The following is a 19199-nucleotide window of genomic DNA, read 5'->3' as shown; positions in this document are numbered from 1 at the left end:
CCCAGACGCCCTCTTTTTTCCGACGTCACTTGCAGTTTCTAAGCGTACCACATCTCCCATAAGCCTTAGGTGCTCAAGCAGCTACCTTAAGGAACTTCAAGTACCGAAATGCCCTTCTACCGGTTTCCTTGACTGTCGCGCTGGTCGATGGGGCTTGTAGTACCCTAGGACTTGCAAGGCAACCAAAAAAAAAACATAAAAAACTAAGTATCCCAGGAATCCCTGCGTCAGAGGAGGGTTTCGCTGTCTTTCGGAGTGCATGCTACTTCGCTTTCGGACTCCAACTCCCGCCATGCTTTGCGTCGAGATCCCTGAGGTGAAGAATGGAGCTGTGACATAAGTGTTCTCTGGAAGTTGTAGTTCTTAAGTTTGTGAGGCGAGTAGGAGGCGGAGTGACTTGGCGGCCATTAACTGTGTGTAGTTGCCTGGGACTAGGCGCTCAAGTGAAGAAGGAATTCTTTTTCGGTGGACATCAACCGTGGCCATGGACTCCTGTCGGGAATAGTTCTAGAGTACGGAACAGGGGGAGCTTTCCGGTTCCCCGCCCTGCCTAGTTGCGGGGCCTACTAGGCCGCGGGCATCCCCGGTCTCAAGTAGGCCTACTCTGCCGGCAAGGGCGTCCCAAAGGCGGGAGGCGCCATGTCTCTGGTTGCTTATGCCAGCAGCGATGAGAGTGAGCCGGATGAGCCGGAGCCAGAGCCAGAGGAAGAGGATGTGGCGGCTCCTACACCTGGGCCTACTTTAGGAGGCCTGTTCGCTTCTCTCCCCGCACCCAAGGGTCCGGCCATGCTACCCCCGCCCCCCCAGATGCTGGCCCCAGCCTTTCCCCCGCCGCTGTTGCTGCCCCCACCCACTGGAGACCCCAGGCTGCAGCCACCCCCGCCTTTGCCCTTCGGCCTGGGGGGCTTCCCCCCACCTCCAGGAGTTAACCCTGCTGAAGCGGTGGGAGTTGGGGAGGCGCTGGGGCTGCAGTCGTCCCAGAGCCCTGGTCTCAGTCTCCCCGCTGCTGTGGGCGTTGTCGGACCCCCCTTGGGGCTTCCCAAGCCAAAGAAGAGAACAGAGCCGGTGAGGATCGCAGCGCCTGAGCTGCATAAGGGAGATGTGAGTATCTAGGGAAGGCATCCCAAACTACAATGGGGTTTGAGTTAAGGTGTGGGAGGGACTAGTGGCCACAGTGGGGCCCTTATAAACGCATCCGTTGATTGAAGGCTACTAGAATCCTCTTACAGGGCGGCTAATTCAGCTGAAGTTGTCAACTTTGGGGAGTTAGGTATTGGCCATGCGGGGGTTCTGGAACGTGGGCTTCGCCTGCGGAAGAACCGCAGGGCATCCCTGGGACTGACAGGTGGAGGCCCAGGCATAACAACCCTTCTTTCTTTTTTGGCATCTTCATCTCAGGAAGGCCCCTTCCCCTCTTCCCTTATTGAGAACAGGATAAAGTATGGCACTTGTAGTGACATCTGACAGGACTTTTGGGCCCTTGGAAACACTGAGGACCAGCCTTCTCCTTTGCCCCAGCCCTAAAATCAAGCCTGGAAGAGGGAAAGGATATGATTCTTGACTGTTTTTGAGGGGAGTTAGCAAAGAAATGGAATATTTATTTAGAGACAAAAATCTCACTATGCAGCCTGGACTGGCCTTGAACTCACTGTGTAGCCAGCCATGCTGGGCTACAACTTGTGATCCTCCTGCCTCAGTCTCCTAGGTACTGGATTAAAAGTATTTTACACTATCCCTGTCTTTTGAAATTGTGATAACATCCTTTTCCCCTCCTGTACCAGGGGTTGAATCCATGGCTTCACACATGCTAGGTAAGCATTCTTACACTGGCCTACATCCCCAGCCCTATTTCCACTTTTTATTTTGAGAAAGGGCCTTGTTGGGTTGACCTTGAACTTTAGATTCTTCTGCTTCAGTCTCATGAATAGCTAGGATTACGGGCTGTGCCACCAGGGCTGGGTAGCCCAGGCTGACTTCAAATTTACTTTGTAGTCAAGGCTAGCTTTGAACTTCACATCCTCCTGCATCCACCTCTGTGTACTAGAATTAGAGGTGAACATCATCATGCTTGGTTCATGGGATGTCGGGTGTCTAACCTAGAGCTTTGTGCATGCTAGATAAACAACTGAACTACTTCTCCAGCCCCAAGATACTATTTTACAGATATGAAACAAGAATTCAGCATGCAAAATCTTACCTGGTAAAGAAGAGATTGGAGATTAAGAATTGGGTCTGTATGAACCTCAGTTTCACCATTAGGTATCGTCAAGCCTAGGTGATTTTGGGTATTAGGGTATTATTTCTAGATGAAGCAGCCAAGCTTATGTTGTTTCTAGATGTTTGAGCAGAAAAAGACACAGCCTCTTCAGAAGTGAGGGCTTCCAGGATAAAGGAGACAGTAGGCCTAGGGAAGGAAGTGTTTAAGAGTTCTTTGCTTTCTGTCTTCTGAGAAGTCAGCTGATCTGTCTTAGGCTCCACTTTGATGAACCCTTGCTTTTCTTTAGCTTTCCAGTGCTGTCAAGGCCACTTCTGTTTTTTATTCTTACAGTTTTTCAGTTTCTTCCACCAGATGTTCCAGTGTTCTCTCCCCACCTTGTCAAGTCTTGGCATAAAAGGCCATGTTGTGAACTGGAGAGATGGCTCAGCAGTTAAGAGAACTGGCTGCTCTTGCAGAGGACCCAGGTTTGATTCCCAGCACCCACATGGCAGCCAACAACCACCCATAACTCAAGTTCCAGGAGATCTGACACCCTCTTCTGACCTCCACAGGCACTGCACGACACAGGTGCACTTACACAGGCAATACACACATTTGCAGAAAATAAAAATAATAAATACTCAAAAAAAAGGCAATTTGTCAGTGAGCATGTCCCTAGCCTACCTGGTTAAATTGCAGTTTCCTGTCACCTGCCACTACCCAGCCGTTGCTTTTTAAAAAAAATTTATTATTTTTATTTTATGTATATGAGCATATTGCCTGCATGTATGTAAGTGCACCTTTGTGGTGCAATGCCCATGGAGGTCAGAAGAGGGCGTCGGATCCCCTCAAACTGGAGTTATGGTCAGTTGTTAGCCACCATGTGGGTGCTGGGATTTGAACCCGGCTCCTCTGCAAGAGCATCTAGTGCTTTTAAATGCTGAGCCATTTCTCCAGCCCCACTTTTTAAAATTTTTTTATTTTAAAAAAGACAGGGTCCTACTATGTATCCTCGACTGACCTGGAACTCAGTATGTAGATCACACTGGCTACAAACTCAGAGATCTTCCTACTTTTGCTGGAGTGCTGGGATCAAAGGTGTGTGCTACCACACCTGGCCCTGCTTTTTCTCTGTAGCACTTAACCACCATCTCTCTCTCTCTCTCTCTCTTTAAATTTTTTATGTGTATGCATGTTTTGCTTGCATGTATGTAAGTGTGTATCGGGTGTTCATGAAGCCAGAAGAGGGCATCAGATGCCCTGTAACTGGAGTCAAGGAGGTGTTAGCCCTCATATGGGTGCTGGGAACTGGACTGGGGTCCGCTGGAAGAGCAGTAAGTGCTCTTAATCACTGAGCCATCACTCCAGCCCCTTAACTACCATCTTACATATTTATCATTGGCTTTTCTCGCTCCACTAGTATATAAACTCCATGAAGGCAGGGGTTGCTTCCTTAATTCACTTCTATATCCCTAGTGGTTACAACAGTGACTAGGGCATATTGAGGACTCTGAAATTTCATTTTCTACTGAGTGAGTGAACTCAAATGAATTCTTTTTCAAAGGAGATCAGAGTCTCTTTCCATGTCTGCTTCAAAGCTTCCATATCATCTCACCATTCTTACCTGAGCCTGTCATTTCTTAGCCTAGGATCCCTAAAAGCCTTCTGTAATCCCACTGAAATGAGCTTGGTCTTGATTTAGTCAAACGGGATAAAGAAAGGGGATCCATGAATGGAAGAGAAGCATAACTTGCTTCCTGTCATCCCCCCACCCCGACTTTATCTTAGCCTAATTGTGCTGTTTGGGGAGTGAGTGAGGACATGGGGCTTTAAGCCAGTATATTTCTCTCTTCAGTGGCTGCCATGGAAACGCTCATTTCTAGTTGCATGAAATTAAAAAAAAATTGATGGGCTTGGTGGTGCATTCTTGTAAGCCCAGCACAGATTTGAGGCCCCCCCCCCCACATAACCAGCAGGACAACAAAACAAGACCCTGCCTCAGATAACCGAAGAAGAAAAAAGAAAAGATTTGCGGTAAAGGCAGTGGAATCTTCCATTTACATTGGTGCATTGGTGGAAGTGTCAGAGAACTAAGGACTATTGACTCCTATCCTTTGTAGTTAGGCTGCACTGGGTTTCTGAGGTGTGAGGTGTTTGCAGTCCATCGAAATGTCAGTCTTTAGCTGGTTGATCCCCAGTTCTCTTGTATTCAGATTATAGTTTTGTTCTTTGAACATAACTCATGGGGAAAAGCAATCAAAGAATATTGAAGGTGTTCAGGTGAATGTGGCTTGTCTTTAGAGAGCTGTGAGAGCTGTGCCTCCTCCAGTTCTAAGAGCTCTGGTTCTGAACATCATGTTGTGCATCACGTTGTGCATCTAGTAGGCCTCAGTGCACATTTGTGGGAGTAAGTTCATTTCCTTAAAAAATTACCCTTCAGAGTTTGGTGCTAAAGTAGCAGTTCACTCTCATTTTTTAAATTTGTGTTTTGGTTTTCCCAGTGCTCTTGGGCTCTCTTGACTCACACAGTGCTGGGTTGCTTCTTTGTACCTGGAGCTGAGTACATGGGAACGTGACAGGCTCAACCTGAAGGGAGACAGATAATATGGATTTTCTGTCAAGTCAGACAAGAGCCATAATAAAGCTGGTGTCTTGGGAGTATCCCTCACAGGTTCTGATCCAATCTGGGGAGCTAGAGATGCTTCTAGGAAGCAGAGATGTTCACTAAGATTGAGGATAAGTGGGAAGCAGTCAGTGAGGGGAGAGTGGGTAGGAGCTTTGTTCACAGGCCTAGGCATGGGAGAGACAGATTCTGTGGAGTCTCAAGGTAAGTGCTGTGGCAGAGTACTTGGGGGACAGTGGTGAGCTGGGGTGATGACATTGAGCCTTGGCTGCATCCTGAGGGCTTTGTCCTTCATTCTGGGCTAGAGAAGAGCCTGGAAGGACTGAGCCAGAGTCTGTCACAGAGGTGGGATTCAGTGGCGGTGGTGATAGCAGGACTGGAGGGAAACGGTGTATTGGTGCATCTTTAGGAAGTGACATGTCCAAGGACTGACTGTCATGAGTAAGGGACAGGTTTCAAGGCTGATCCATCTTCAACTTGATGCCAGGAGCCAGAGCAGATTGGAGTTCTGTTAGCATTCATTAATTGCAAGTATTGAAGTTGTCTTTGAGTTGACTAAATGGTAAAGTATCAAAAAGACTGCAGTACCACAGAAAGGGTCTGGTGTGAGGAGCCAGGGTCATTTGGGGCCACACAGCTGCTCCTCACATGTTCATTCTCTCTGCAGACCCCTTTCTCCTGTTTCTTACTTTGCCTTTGTTGCACCATCTTGTTTTTTATTTCCCTTTATAATTAGCTCAGATGGAACTGTAATGTAGTCCCCATTCTGGTCTTCCAGAAGGGAGAACTGATTCTATATGAGTTGGTGGTTATCCAGTTATCTGCAGTCAAGGGAAGCAATGAGCAGAGGTACATTTCAAAGTCAGCCCCAGTCAACTTTCCTTTTCCTTGATCACCATCAATTCCTCCTCCCCTTCCCCCTCTTCCTCTTCTCCCTCCTCCCCCTCCTCTCCTTCCTCCCTTCTTCATCTTCCTCCTCCTCTTCCTCCTCTGTGTGTGCGTGCATGCGTGTGTGTGTGTGTGTGTGTGTGTGTGTGTGTGTTTGTGTGTGTGTATGTGTGTGTGTGTGTTTGTGTGTGTGTATGTGTGTGTGTGTGTATGCGCGTGTGTGTGTGTGTGTGTGTGTGTGTGTGTGTGTGTTTGAGATAGGGTCTTTAGGGTTTTACTCATGCCTATAGCTTCACCTTTTGTTTTTTTTGGCTTTTTGAGACAGGGTCTCCCTGTAGCTCCAGCTGGCCTGGAAACTCGCTATGTGAACAAGGCTGACTCCTGAGTGTTGGGATTAAAGGCATGTGCCACCACACCTGGCTTTTTAATTTTCCTTTTTTTTTTTGTTTTTTGTTTTTTGAGTTAGGAACTCCCTGTAGCTCCAGCTGGCCAGGAACTAGCCATGTGGACCAGGCTGACCTGATCCCACAGAGATTCACCTGCCTCAGCAGCTTTCTGCTGGGATTAAAGGTGTGTACCACCATACCTGGCTTCACTCAGCTTTTGACTTAATGAGGAATTAGGAAATGATCAATAGCATGGATAATTGTTTCTTTTTTTTTTTTTTCACTATTCTTGTTCTTCTTGCTCCTTTTCTTGCTTTGATCAGACAACGTTGGTTAATTTCATAAGCCCAGGGGTTGCAGACCCTGAAAAAGACAAATTTAGGAGAGCAAGTCTTCTATAAGAATTTTCTCTCATTTTCTGTTGCAAGCGGAAATTTTAGAGTCAAAGCTGTGCTGATGTTTATGGGGTACCTGCTGGATGTGTGGCACTGTGCTGAGCTTCCTCACCACCTCCCTCCCACAAACGGCAACAACAAGGTCTCATATAGCTTGGGTTGGCATCAACTCCCAATGCAGTCAAGGGTGATCTTGAACTCTTGTCCCTCCTGCTGCCACCTCTCAAGTACTGAGATTACAGGCGTGGATCTCCACTCCCTGCTCTGTTCTGGACTTTTATCTCTACCTAGAAGGAAAAGGGTTTAGAGAACATAGAGGATTTGCCCCAAATCACATGATTGTCTTTGAACTTAAATGTGCTTTGCTTTGTTTTGGTACCTACTGAAAAGTTAAAGAGAAAGCTGAGGCAGGAACCAGAAAGCAACATAAACAAGGAATGCAAAAATAGAGAGAAAAATCCTAACTGAAGAGCAGATAAAAGCAGAAGACACTTGAGACCAAACAGTTAAAGAAGTGGATGAATCTAGCTAATGGGGTAATAGTAGTCGAATTTATTTGCAGTCTGGAAGGGTGGGGTGTCTGTTCTTGAACCCTGATTTCCTCCTTGGCTTCTGGCCCTGTTAGTGATTGCTTTTTGGAGAGTCTCAGAACCAGAGCTTGAAAGATAAGAGGGAGGCTGCCGTGGGGAGTGAGGCACTGATAGATTAGCAGATCCCACCGGACCTTGCCTAATGGAACATGTCTGTTTCCGTTCTTGCTCAGCAGTCTCTGGGTGTGTGTATCTTGTCACTTTTGGCAGCTAGAGAGGACAGTGGTGGCTATTGAGGTTCAGGTTTTTGTGAGGCCAAAAAGAAATATAGCAGTACTTTTGGGAAAAAAAAAAAAAAAAGATGGTTTTATTGTGTACTCCTGGCTGGCTCACTATATAGACTTGGACTTATAAAGATCCATCTACATCTGCCTCCTGAGTGCTAGGATGAAGGTATGTGGCACTATGCCTGACTCTCTAATTTGAGACAAAGTCTCATTCAGTAGTTCAGGCTGGCCTGCAATTCACTATTTAGCCCAGGCTGGCTTCTAGTGAGTTATGTGACCATGTTGTGTGACCCTATTCTAGGGGAGATGTGAACAAACATCTACTCACCCCCAAATAAGGAACTGATTACAAACCAAAGTAATGGCTCAGTGGTAAAAAGTGCTTTCTGCTCTTCCCGAGGAACCAAACTTGGTTCCCAGTATCGTGTCAGGTAGCTCATAACTACCTGTAAATCTAGCTCCAAGGAATCCAACACCCTCTGTGATCTTCAAGGGCATTCATACACAATATGGCATTCTCTCACACAGACATACATAAATAGAAAAATAATCCAAATAAATTAGTGGGGTCCTGTAGACTCCCAGACATTAGAGGCTATTGCCACTGTTCTTGGTTACCCTCCAGAACTTGATGGTAAGACCCTATTGCTGACACCACATACTTGAGTCATACAACATGGAAAAAATGAAGCTGGTACTGACCTGGAAACTTCATTTCTACTGGCTTGATTTTATAGTGCTGGAAAATGCTATCATGCTACCAGAGGAGAAAGGTAATCATCAACTTTACCCAGCTATGGACCCTACAAGCTATAATAACAACTGGCCTGACAAGATATGCCCAGCCATGCAATGGCATGAATGTTATGGGAGCTGTCAACCACTTTCTGATTGGATTTAAGGTCCACTCTACTATATGGAGCCCATACCTGACTATTATTGGGGCTAAGAACCTGTGACTAGACAGGTCATAGACCTCAGGGGAGAACCTACAGCTATTATTCTGCTAAATGGACATAGTTCTAAACCAACTCCTAATGACTTATCACTATATCCGTAAATTAATGCATCTTTCAACCCTCATCAGAGTTTTTTCTTGCAGTGATTAACACAGAGGCCCACAACTAGTCAGTATGCAGTGAGTAAGAGAGTGTGGAGTAGGCTGGGTGTAGTGGCACACACCTTTAATCCAAGCACTCAGGAAACAGAAGCAAGCAGATTTCTGTAAGTTCAAGGCCAGCCTGGTCTACACAGCGAGTTCCCGGCCAGCCAAGGGCTACATAATGAGTCTCTGTCTCAAAAATAAAAAAATAGGGCTGGGAACATCTCAATGAGTAAAGTATTTGTTTTGCAAGTATGAGGACCTGAGTTCTGATCCCCAAGTCCATAGGGGGGGGAAATAACTAAATAAATTAAATAAATGTCTTTATAATATCTTTTTTTTTTTTTTTTTGGTTTTTTTGAGAAAGGGTCTCCCTGTAGCCCCCGCTGGCCTGGAACTCACTATGTAGACCAGGCTGGCCTTGAACTCACAGAGATCTACTTGCCTCTGCCTCCTAAGTGCTGGGATTAAAGGCATGCACCACCATGCCCAGCTAATTATTTTATATTCTTTTGAAAAAAATTTCAATTATGTATATATGTGTGTGTCTGTGTAGGTGTATGTGTACATGTAAATACAGGTATCCACAAAAGCCAGAGGTGTTGGATCCCCCAGGAATTGGAGTTACAGATGGTTGTGAGCTACGTGATATGGTTGCTGAGAATTGAACTTGGGTCCTCCAGAAGAACAGATGTGCTCTTAACCACTGAGCCATCTCTCCAACCCAATTTTTTTTTTTTAAATTATTAAAGCCAGGTATGGTATTACACCCTGTAATCATAGAACTTGGGAAGTGGGGGTAGGAGGATCAGGAGGAATCCAAGGGCATCCTTGGCTACATAGTGAGTTTATGACCAGCCTGGGCTATTTATTTTAATATTTTAATATTTTATTTATTTATTTTTATTTTGTGTGTATGAGTGTATTGCTGCATGTATGTAAGTGCAACCAAGTCATGCAGTGCCTGTGGAGGTCAGGAGAGGGCATTGGCTCCCTTGGAACTATAGTTACTGATGGTTGTTAGCCATCATGTGGGTGCTGGGAATCCAACCTAGGTTGTCTGCAAGAGCAGTCAGTGCTCTTAACCCCTAAGCCATCTCTCCTGCCCCTAGAACAGAATTTTTAATAACTTCTGAAATGACCCTAAACATACTTCCCTTTTGTATTACATGTTTATATGAAGCTGCACTCTTAGCATTGGTGATTGTTTTTTTGCTTTTGTTTTTGTTTTTGTTTGAGACAGTGTCTCATGTGTAGCCACAGGCTGGCCTTAAATTCACTGAGTAGCCAGGGATGACCTTGAACTTCTGATGCTCCTGCCTCTACTTTCTGAATGCTAAGATTACTAAAAGACTCACGCTACCATGCCTATTTTTAAAAATTGAGTGCTGAGAATCACATCGAGAACTTACTGCATGCTAGGCAAGCACTCTACCAACTGATCCATACCTAGGCCCTAGCACTGATGATTATAAAACCAAAATATCAGTCAACCCTGGAAAAGGCTGACAATGCTGTACATACTGTACTATCAGTCACTAAAGAGTTAATTCTTTATACATAAAGCAAAGCAAAAAACATGTTAAAAGTCTGGGCATGGTGGTGCTTGCCTTTAATCCCAGCACTCAGGAGGCAGAAGCAGGTGGATATGTATGTATGTATGTATGTATTTATTTTTGTTCTTTTTGAGACAGGGTCTCTCTGTAGCCCCAGCTGGCCTGGAACTCAAGACCAGCTGGCCTTGAACTCAGAGAGATCTGCCTGCCTCTGCCTCCTGAGTGCTGAGATTAAAGGCATGCACCACCATGCCCGGCCTGCAGGTGGATCTTTATAAGATTGAGGTGTATTCCAGACCAGCTGGGGCCACAGGGAGACCCTGTCTCAAAAACAAAAAACAAAAAACCCCAGCCGGGGTGCGGGGCGCATGCCTTTGATCCCAGCACTTGGGAGGCAGAGGCAGGCGGATCTCTGTGAGTTCAAGGTCAGCCTGGTCTACATAGTGAGTTCCAGGACAGCTGGGGCTACAGGGAGACCCTGTCTCAAAAAGACTTAAAAAACAAAAAACAAAAAAACCCCAAATATATGGTATTAATTCCCTATTTGGGTGAGCCCCAGTCAAGAATTGTTTGGACACCTGGAGAGGGCAGAGAACTTTGGCACATTTATGAAGGGAGGGCATTTTACAATGGGAGCTGTTGATGGGCACTCAAGTTGATTATATAATTTGCCTATTTGTGGGTGATGCTGCTTCAGGGAACATGGATGCTGATCATGTGCACTACCACTGACCTCCACTTTCAGCCTTGATTTTTAATTTTATAAGAAGCCTCTGGCCAGGTGTGATGGTGTGCACTGTAATCTCAGCACTCGGGACACAGAGTCAGGAGGATTGCTGCAAGTGTGAGGCCAGACTGGTCTACATGGTGAGTTCCAGGTCAGCCAAGGTTATATAGTGAGACCTGTCTCAAAAAGCACACACACAGAAGCTGCTAGTTTCCCATAATGGCTGTACTCATTGAGGGGTACTTGAACCACAGCTGATGCTGTCCTCTCTTATTACAGTTATTTGTGTACCTGACATGCTTATTGACTTCCAAGTTCTTTGTGAGCATGACACAGGAAATCACAGCACATTACAGCAAATGATCCAGGTTATATCTCTGGAGATGAGTGTCCGGCACTCTTGCTGCCCAAGCCCCATCCATGACAGTTACGAGAAACCTTAACTGCAGTACTTAGCAGTGACTTACATATGGCGAATTCTCAGTCATTGTGATTGAAAGGTACTTGTAGCGTGCAAATTCATAAGGAACTTATGAGATACAAGAGTCTTGAGAAAGGCAGACCAAGGATTTGAACTCTTAGAGAACCTTGGAGATGCATGAAACCTTAGATCCCCGTTTTATCACCTGTACTTACAGATGCTGAGACCAAGACCATGGGAAACCTGTTTCGGGAAGTAATTTGTTGTTGTTGGTGGTGGTGGTCTTATTTATTTGGGAAGTAGTTTTAAATTCTTTATTTTATTTATTTACTTATTTAAAAGACATTTTATTTTTAATTATGTATATGTGTCTGAGTGTGGGTATGTGCACATGAGTACAGTGCCCATGGAGGGTAGAAGTGGGCATCAGATCCCATGAAGCTAGAGTTACAGGTTGTTACAGCATGTGTGCCTTCCACAATAATAATAAATAAAGTTTTTAAAAAGTTATTTGTATGTGTATGTATGTGTCAGTGTGAGCACATGTGGAAGTCAGAGGACAACTTTGGGGAGTCAGTTCTCTCCTTCCACCTTGTTGAGGCAGGGCCTCTTGCTTTGGCCTCTGCATTGCATACTCCAGGTTAGTTGGCCTGTGAACTTCTGGCCAATTATCTTGTGTCTCCATCTCCCATCTTGCTGTATAAGTGCTGAGATTACATGTGTGTGCCACTGCGTCTGTTTTTTTATGTGGGTTCCAGGGATTGAACTCAAGTTGCCAGGCTTGCATGGCATGTACTTTTATCCACTGAGCCACCTCTCTGGCTCTGGGAAATAATTTAAAAATATATTTTTTTGTTTTATTTATTTTGATGTGTATTAGTGTTTTGCCTACATGTATGTAAGTGCACCCATACCATGCCTGCAGAAGTCATAAGAGGGCATTTGATCCCCCGGGACTAAAGTTACAAGGGAGTCACCAAGAGGGTGCTGGGAACAGAATCTGTGTTTTTTCTAGAACAGCAAGTGTTCTTAATTGCTGAGCTATCTCTCCAGTCCTGAAAGTAGTTATTTAAAAAAATTTAAAACCTCTAAGCTGGATATGGTAGCACGTACCTTTAATCCAAGCACTCAGGAGGCAAAGGCAGAGGCCTGCCTGGTCTACATAGTGAATGCCAGGCCAGCTGGGGCTACAAGGAGACCCTGTCTCAAAAAGACCAAAATAAATAAATAAATAAATAAATTTATCTTACTATTCATGTGCTTTGCATCTTTCCTCAACTTAAAGATGCTAAGGAACTGTACTGAGCATTAATAAAAGCTCAGATTTCTTTTGTTTTGAAACATGGTCTCACTGTGTAGCCCTAGCTAGCCTGGAACTTGCTGTGTAGACCAGACTGGTCTTGAACTCAGAAAGATCTGTCTGCCTCTGCCTTCTGAATGCTGGGTTAATTGATGCCTGACAAAAAGCTCAGTTGTTTTCAGTGTGGCCTAGTCCTGTTGAGTCTAGGGGCTAGGCTACACCATTGGCCTTTTCTCTCCCCAGGTCTTCCCAGGCATGATTTGCCTGTCTTCCCAGATAGGAACAATGGTATCTGGCAGGCAGTAGATCATACCTTGAGAGGGAATAGATTTTTCCAATGATTTAGACCTTAATGTCTTATAAAAGAGTAGCTAACATACCACTTAATCCCTCTGGAGTTCCCAGCTGTGTGGTTATGTAGTTTATGTAAGTGGTTTTAAGAGCAAAGCTGAGATTGGGTGAGATTGTGGGTCAAATCCCATTCATTTTTCAGTGGGCACATTTGTAAGAATAGGTATAACTTTTTCTTTTTACTGAGGGCCAAGTGGGAGGAAACAGTCTCAATTTAACAGAATAGAAATGAGATCACGGCATACTTATCCTTTGTAGCCATTGGAGTACCAGGGAAAGCGCTGCTGTTTGCTAGGGATAGGGAGCAGCTGCACCTCTGCTCAGAGGTGACACAGGCACAATGGCCTTGTTCTTCTCTCTTTATTTTATTGTGTGTGTGTGTGTGTGTTTTTTTTTTTTTTTTAAGACAAGGTCTCCCCATAGCCCCAGCTGGTCTGGAACTCACTATGTAGACCAGGCTGGCTTCGAACTCAGAGATCCACCTGCCTCTGCCTCCTGAGTGCTGGATTAAAGGCGTGTGTCACCACGCCTGGCTATCTTGTCTTTTATAAATGTTTGTTGAATGTGTTTGTTCTGTTCTTCTAAAACAGTGATACTTTATTCCACTTATTTTTCTCTTAGTCAGATTCTGAGGAAGATGAACCTGCAAAGAAGAAAATTGTCCCACAGGTAAGCTTGATGTATCAGAGCTCTTCCCTCTACATTGTTTCTGGAAAGTCAGCCTTAAAATGCCCAGCAGTTGGGGCTGGAGAGATGGCTCAGCAGTTAATAACACTGGCTGTTCTTTCAGAAGACCCTTGTTACAATCCCAGCACCCACATGACAGCTAACAACTGTCCATGACTCCAGTTCCAGGGGATCCGATGGCCTCTTCTGTCCTCCACGGGCCTGTTCTGTCCTCCGTGGGCATTGCACGACATGGGTGCACTTACCTACATGTAGGCAATACACGCATACACATAAAATAAAAAATAATAAAATAGTAAAAAAAAAAAAAAAAAAGCTCAGCAGTTTTCAAGCCACAGTTAGCACATATGCAACTGTATAAGGACTGTTTTGGTCTGGCTTTGATTTCAAATAGAGCTTTGAGGCTAGTGTACCCCTTTCTCCTCATGGCTTCTTGGTGTCAGCACAGTGGAGTCACCCTCTGGGAGGACAGGCCGTGGTAGGGACAGGGATTTTAACTCAATTCAGTTTATTACATTTCAGGTAAAAGGATTATTTAGGGAGGGTATAAATGGATTGGTCAAAATGATGTTAAGGAGCATCTGTATTTTAAAATCTCCCTGTTTCATTTCTAACCTGAAAATAAACACTTAAATAGCCCTTACGTTTGTACTAGGCACTGTTCTGAGTGCTTTACCAGCATCTCACTGGTTCTGTCCTTGTCATTGGGCCTAAGTCATAGGTTGTTACCATCCTAGTTTACAAAGAAACTGAGGAATTTGCCCAAGATCATAAAGTTAGTGTGGGCAGAACTGGGATTACACCTGTGTCAAGCATTCTGACTCTGGAATCCACATCCAAGTATGAAGAGCCCAAGCAACTGTTTACTTGGCTGATTCTCTGTAATCAATCCTGGAAGTCTCGACAGTGATCTCCCTTCGGTTTGCTTGTTACCCCTCATCTCAGTATCCTTACTCTAGCCTCTGAAGTGTCTTCTAGTTGTTTCTATGCTTGATGTTTTATACAGATTTCATGTTGATCTTATGTCTTGGAGAAAAGCACTCTTGCCTTTATGGGATAGTTGTCTTAGGATTCACATATGTAATGCTAAAGGTGTTGCTTCCCCTCACTCTGTTAAAGTGCCACATCTGCCTTTGGGAGGTCTTAGGACTGGGTCATGCGGAAATCATAAAAGACTATTGATGAGGGTGGTGTGTCCACGCTGATGAAGGGCTAGAGGAAGGGACCTTAAAGAAGTTGGAATGAGCCGGGCGTGGTGGCGCACACCTTTAATCCCAGCACTTGGGAGGCAGAGGCAGGCGGATCTTTGTGAGTTCAAGGCCAGCCTGGTCTACATAGTGAGTTCCAGAACAGCTGGGGCTACAGTGAGACCCTGTCTCAAAAAGACCAAAAAAAAAAAAAAACCAAAAAGAAGCTGAAATGAGGCTAGAGAGCTGTCTCAGCAATCAAGAGCACTGGCTGCTCGTGCAGAGGACCCGGGTTCGATTCCCAGCAACCACATTGTGGCTAACAGCCCTGGGTAACTCCAGTTCCAGGGGATCCAATGCCCTCTTCTGACTTCCATGGACATTGCATGACATGGGTGCACTTACACACATGAAGACAATGCACTCATACACATAAGATAAAAATAATAAGTAAAAGACTTAAAAAAAAAGCTAGCATGGTAAGACTGGATGAGCCCAGTAGTTCTCTTGTCACATGACTTCTGGAGCTGGTGGACTGATGTGGAAGACACCCCACAAATGAGAAACAGTCTTTTGTCGTGGGAAAAGATGAGTACCTGTAAAGGCAGAATGGGAGCCTGCCCTACAGAGGGGTGAGCCATGATCCTAGATAGTGCTCTTAGGTACCTGAGCAGTGTCTCCACTTCCCCACCCCCAGCTCCTCACCCTGGTACTGTAAACTCAGATTGCAGTGAGAAGAGCTCCTCCCTAAATGAGCATCTAACCTCTGCATGGCCTGCCTGCCTCAGAAGTCCTGTTTCACTCATTCTGGGCATTTCTTGGCTAAGAGAAGACTAGAAGTTAGGACAGACTGGCTCCTTCAGCACCCAGAAAGCAGAATGTGAGAAATTCTTATGAGTAAGAGGAATTCTGGATGGGCAGGACCAATTAATGTACAAATTGACAAACTTAAGTGCTTACCTCTGGCATTAGCAAACTGACAGGCCACACGTGTAGGGGTGTCCTTGGGTGGGTTGGTACAGGAATTTGTAGCAACAGGTATGAATGTTTTTCTTGAGCAGAGTCTTGTGCTTGACTAGTTAGCAATTCCAAAGGGGGAGAGGTCTAATATTCAGTGGGAGAAGACTTGGGTTTTTCAAGGGGAAAGAGAATATGAGATTAAGTGTCCTTGGAACTGGGCTGGACAAGAGCTCAAAAGAAGGATGACCTCATTGTAGAAGGAACAGCTACAGTAGGTCTGAGACAGGAGGCACCAAGGCCCAGTTTAGAGGGCCTGAGTGAGTAGAGGTAAGAAGGCAGCAAGGGCTGGGAGGGTCTTAGGCTGAGCACAGAACTAGGATTCTTGTTTTTCAGTGCTCCTAGTGCATAATATAACATCTCTCTTGTCTTTTGTCCTTTCATTCCAAACCCGGATCACCAGGGATCCGGCGAGGGGACTGGTTTGTCCGCCTTGCTTCCTCAACCTAAGAACCTGACTGTGAAAGAGACTAACAGGTTGCTCCTGCCCCACGCCTTCTCCCGGAAACCCTCAGATGTCTCCTCAGATGCTAAGCCCTCTAGACTAGCTTCTAAGACCAAGCTCTCCTCTCTTGCCCCTTTTGTGGGCACCACAACCACCACTCCATCACCTTCTGCCATCAAGGCTGCTGCCAAGAGTGCTGCCCTGCAGGTGACAAAGCAGATCACACAGGAAGATGACGACAGTGATGAGGAAGTAGCTCCTGAGAACTTTTTCTCCCTCCCCGACAAGGCTGAGCCACCTCGAGTTGAGCCATACCCTTACCCTGTCCCCACTATCCCTGAAGAGCTGCCTCCAGGCACAGAACCAGAGCCAGCTTTCCAGGATGATGCAGCCAATGCACCCCTTGAGTTCAAGATGGCTGCAGGCTCAAGTGGGGCCCCTTGGATGCCGAAGCCTGGGGATGACTACAGCTACAATCAGTTTTCCACATATGGCGATGCTAATGCCGCTGGTGCTTATTATCAGGTGGGTACAGGCAGAGAGGCCAGGCATATTGGAATATGATGCTCAAGGGGAGTTTGAACCAGTGACATGGGCTGTGGTGTCATTTTCTTGATTTTCTTATACCTATTAGATCTCAGATAACACCACCTTTATTCTGAACCTTAGGAATCTGTTTATTTATTTATTTGATCTTTTTGAGACAGGGTCTCCTTGTAGTCCCAGCTGTCCTGGAACTCACCATATAGACCAGGCTGGCCTCAAACTCACAGAGATCTGCCTGCCTCTGCCTCCCAAGTGCTGGGATTAAAAGGCTGACATCTTCATTCTGTATGTTAGTCAGTTTTCTGTCGCTGTGATAAAAATCCTGGGGTCATCTGATAAAGAAGAATGGCTTGTTGGGCTCTGGGTCTCAGAAGCTTCCGTCCATGGTTGCTCTGCTACATTACTTTGGGGCCTGTGGGCACACAGATGCTACATTACTTACTTTTGGGTAGTGTATCATGGTGGAAATGTGAGGCAGTAGAAGCTACTCACTTCATGCAGGAAGCTAAGAGAAAAGACAAAGGGGTAAGGGTCCCAATATTCCCTTCAAGAGTTCACCACCTTACTTCCTTACAAGAAGCTCCACCTCTTAGGTCCCACAGCTTCCCAGTAGTGTCACAAACTGGTGACAAAGCCTTTAATACATGGATCAGCAGGAGACATTCATCCATACCGTAGCATTTATTTATTTATTTTTATGTTATGTGTATGAGTGTTTTGCCTACAAATATGTAAGTGTACCACATGTGTGCAATGTCTGTGAGGACAGAAGAAAGTGTTGGATCCCCTGACTGGAGTTAAGGACTGGTGTTAGCTGCCTTGCGGGGGGGCTGGGAACTGAACCTGGGTCCTCTGGAAGAACAACCAGTGCTGTTAACCACTGAGCCATCTCGCCAGCCCCTCAGCCCCTTATTTATTCTTTTTTGAGACAGGGTCTCGCTATGTAGCCTTTGCTAGCCTAGAACTCACTCTGTAAACCAGGCTGGCCTGGAACTCACAGAAATCTGCTTGTCTTTGCCTCCTGAGTGCTGGGATTAAAAGTGTACAATAGCATACCCAGCCCAAATCGTAGCATTTTGAAAACAAGCTTACTCTGAGAACTGGTGAGAGATTCAGGAGAAGTTAGGAGACAAATAGTTCCTAGTCTTTGAAATAAGAGAATAGTTCCTCAAATGTGTGGATCGAGGAATAGGAAAGCTTGGTGTAATTTCTGGGTAGCAGTTTGACCAGGAAGAGTTTTGTAGAAGTGGAAAGTCTTAAACAGGGAGAGATTGGGTTAAGGAGGAAAGGGAAGCTCTGCAGAGTTGTTTACCAAGGCGTACTGAGTAGTGAGGCTTCATTCCACTTGGGAGAAGTTGGAGGGCCTGAGAGCAGGCCCTTTGAGGGTGAGGGGAGACTGGGCACCATAATTTAGCCATGAGAGCGAGTAGCTCCTGAGGATGATGTGCAGTTTAAGCCCCATGCTGTGTGAGTTCAGGCAAATTAGGTAGCTGCTTTTGCCTCTCTAAGGACTCAGATTCCTTTACTGTAGGATGATTTAATAGCAGCCTCCCCGGGTTGCTAGGAGACCCTAATTAGCTTAGTATGGTAGTGCCTGGAATGTAGTAAATGCTTAATACGTGGTTATTGTAACTTTTTATTCACATGTTTTATTCAAATGTTATTTGGAAGAGAGGCTTAGATGGGTTCATGTGGCCTCAGAGTGAGAAAAAGCATAGGATGCCAGGTAGTAAATATGTTGAAGAAAGAATTTCCCAGCAGTCAGAGCATTGCTAGTTGGACAGGGCTTCTAGGAGCTGGGAAACTCTGGTGGTAGTTGAAAAGAAACATGGCTGGCTGGTGACCTGGCGGCTGCCGGAAGGAGTGTTTAGAAGACAGTGTCTTTGTCATGCCAGGAGTGAAAAGCCCAGGGTGCAAGAGTAAAAGTGTTTACCAGACAGAATTAATGTAAAGGTTTTTTTTCTTTGTTTTGCTTTTTTATGCATACATGTGTATGTTGGTATGTGTATAGGTGCATATGTGTGCACATGTATAGAGACCAGAAGACAAACTTTGGGTGTCATGCTCAGGAATGCTGTTCATGTACTTTAAGATAGTCCCTCATTGACCTGAAGCATACCAATTAAGCTAGACTGTGTGGACAGTAAGACCTATGGATCCTTCTGTCTCTGTGACCCCAGGACTGTTAACACCATCACTCCCAACCCCCATTGTTATGTGAGTTCTGGGAATTGGACTCAGGTCCTAGTGCTGAGGCATTTTGTCTTTAATATAAAAGTTTTTTTTTTTCTTTTTTTTTTTTTTTGGTCATTTTGAGACAGGGTCTCCCTGTAGCCCCAGCTGTGAACTCACTATGTAGACCAGGCTGGCCTTGAACTCCCAGAGATCCGAGGCTAGTCTCTGCCTCTCAAGTGCTGAGATTAAAGGCATGCACCACCACGCCCAGCCCCACAGTATATATTCTTTGTTAAAACTTTTATATTAGCCGGGCGTGGTGGCTTACACCTTTGAGACCCTGTCTCAAAAAGACAAAAAAAAAAAAAGAATGTATACT

General features: G+C 45.3%; 1 protein-coding gene across 1 annotated transcript in view; it reads left to right on the top strand.

Moving 5' to 3' along the window:
* The first annotated feature begins 366 nt into the window (after positions 1-366).
* The window catches only part of Prcc (proline rich mitotic checkpoint control factor), a 32972-nt gene continuing 14139 nt past the window's right edge, over positions 367-19199 (top strand). The window contains exons 1-3 of the mRNA XM_008853326.3: positions 367-1101; positions 13385-13432; positions 16058-16624. Coding sequence (XP_008851548.1) covers positions 640-1101; positions 13385-13432; positions 16058-16624 — 1077 coding nt within the window. The 5' untranslated portion in view covers positions 367-639. The remainder of the gene's footprint in view (positions 1102-13384; positions 13433-16057; positions 16625-19199) is intronic.

The sequence above is a fragment of the Nannospalax galili genome, unplaced genomic scaffold, assembly GCF_000622305.1.
Source record: "Nannospalax galili isolate Female #2095 unplaced genomic scaffold, S.galili_v1.0 scaffold591, whole genome shotgun sequence".
NCBI lineage: Eukaryota > Metazoa > Chordata > Mammalia > Rodentia > Spalacidae > Nannospalax > Nannospalax galili.
This window is presented reverse-complemented; position numbering and strand designations above follow the sequence as displayed.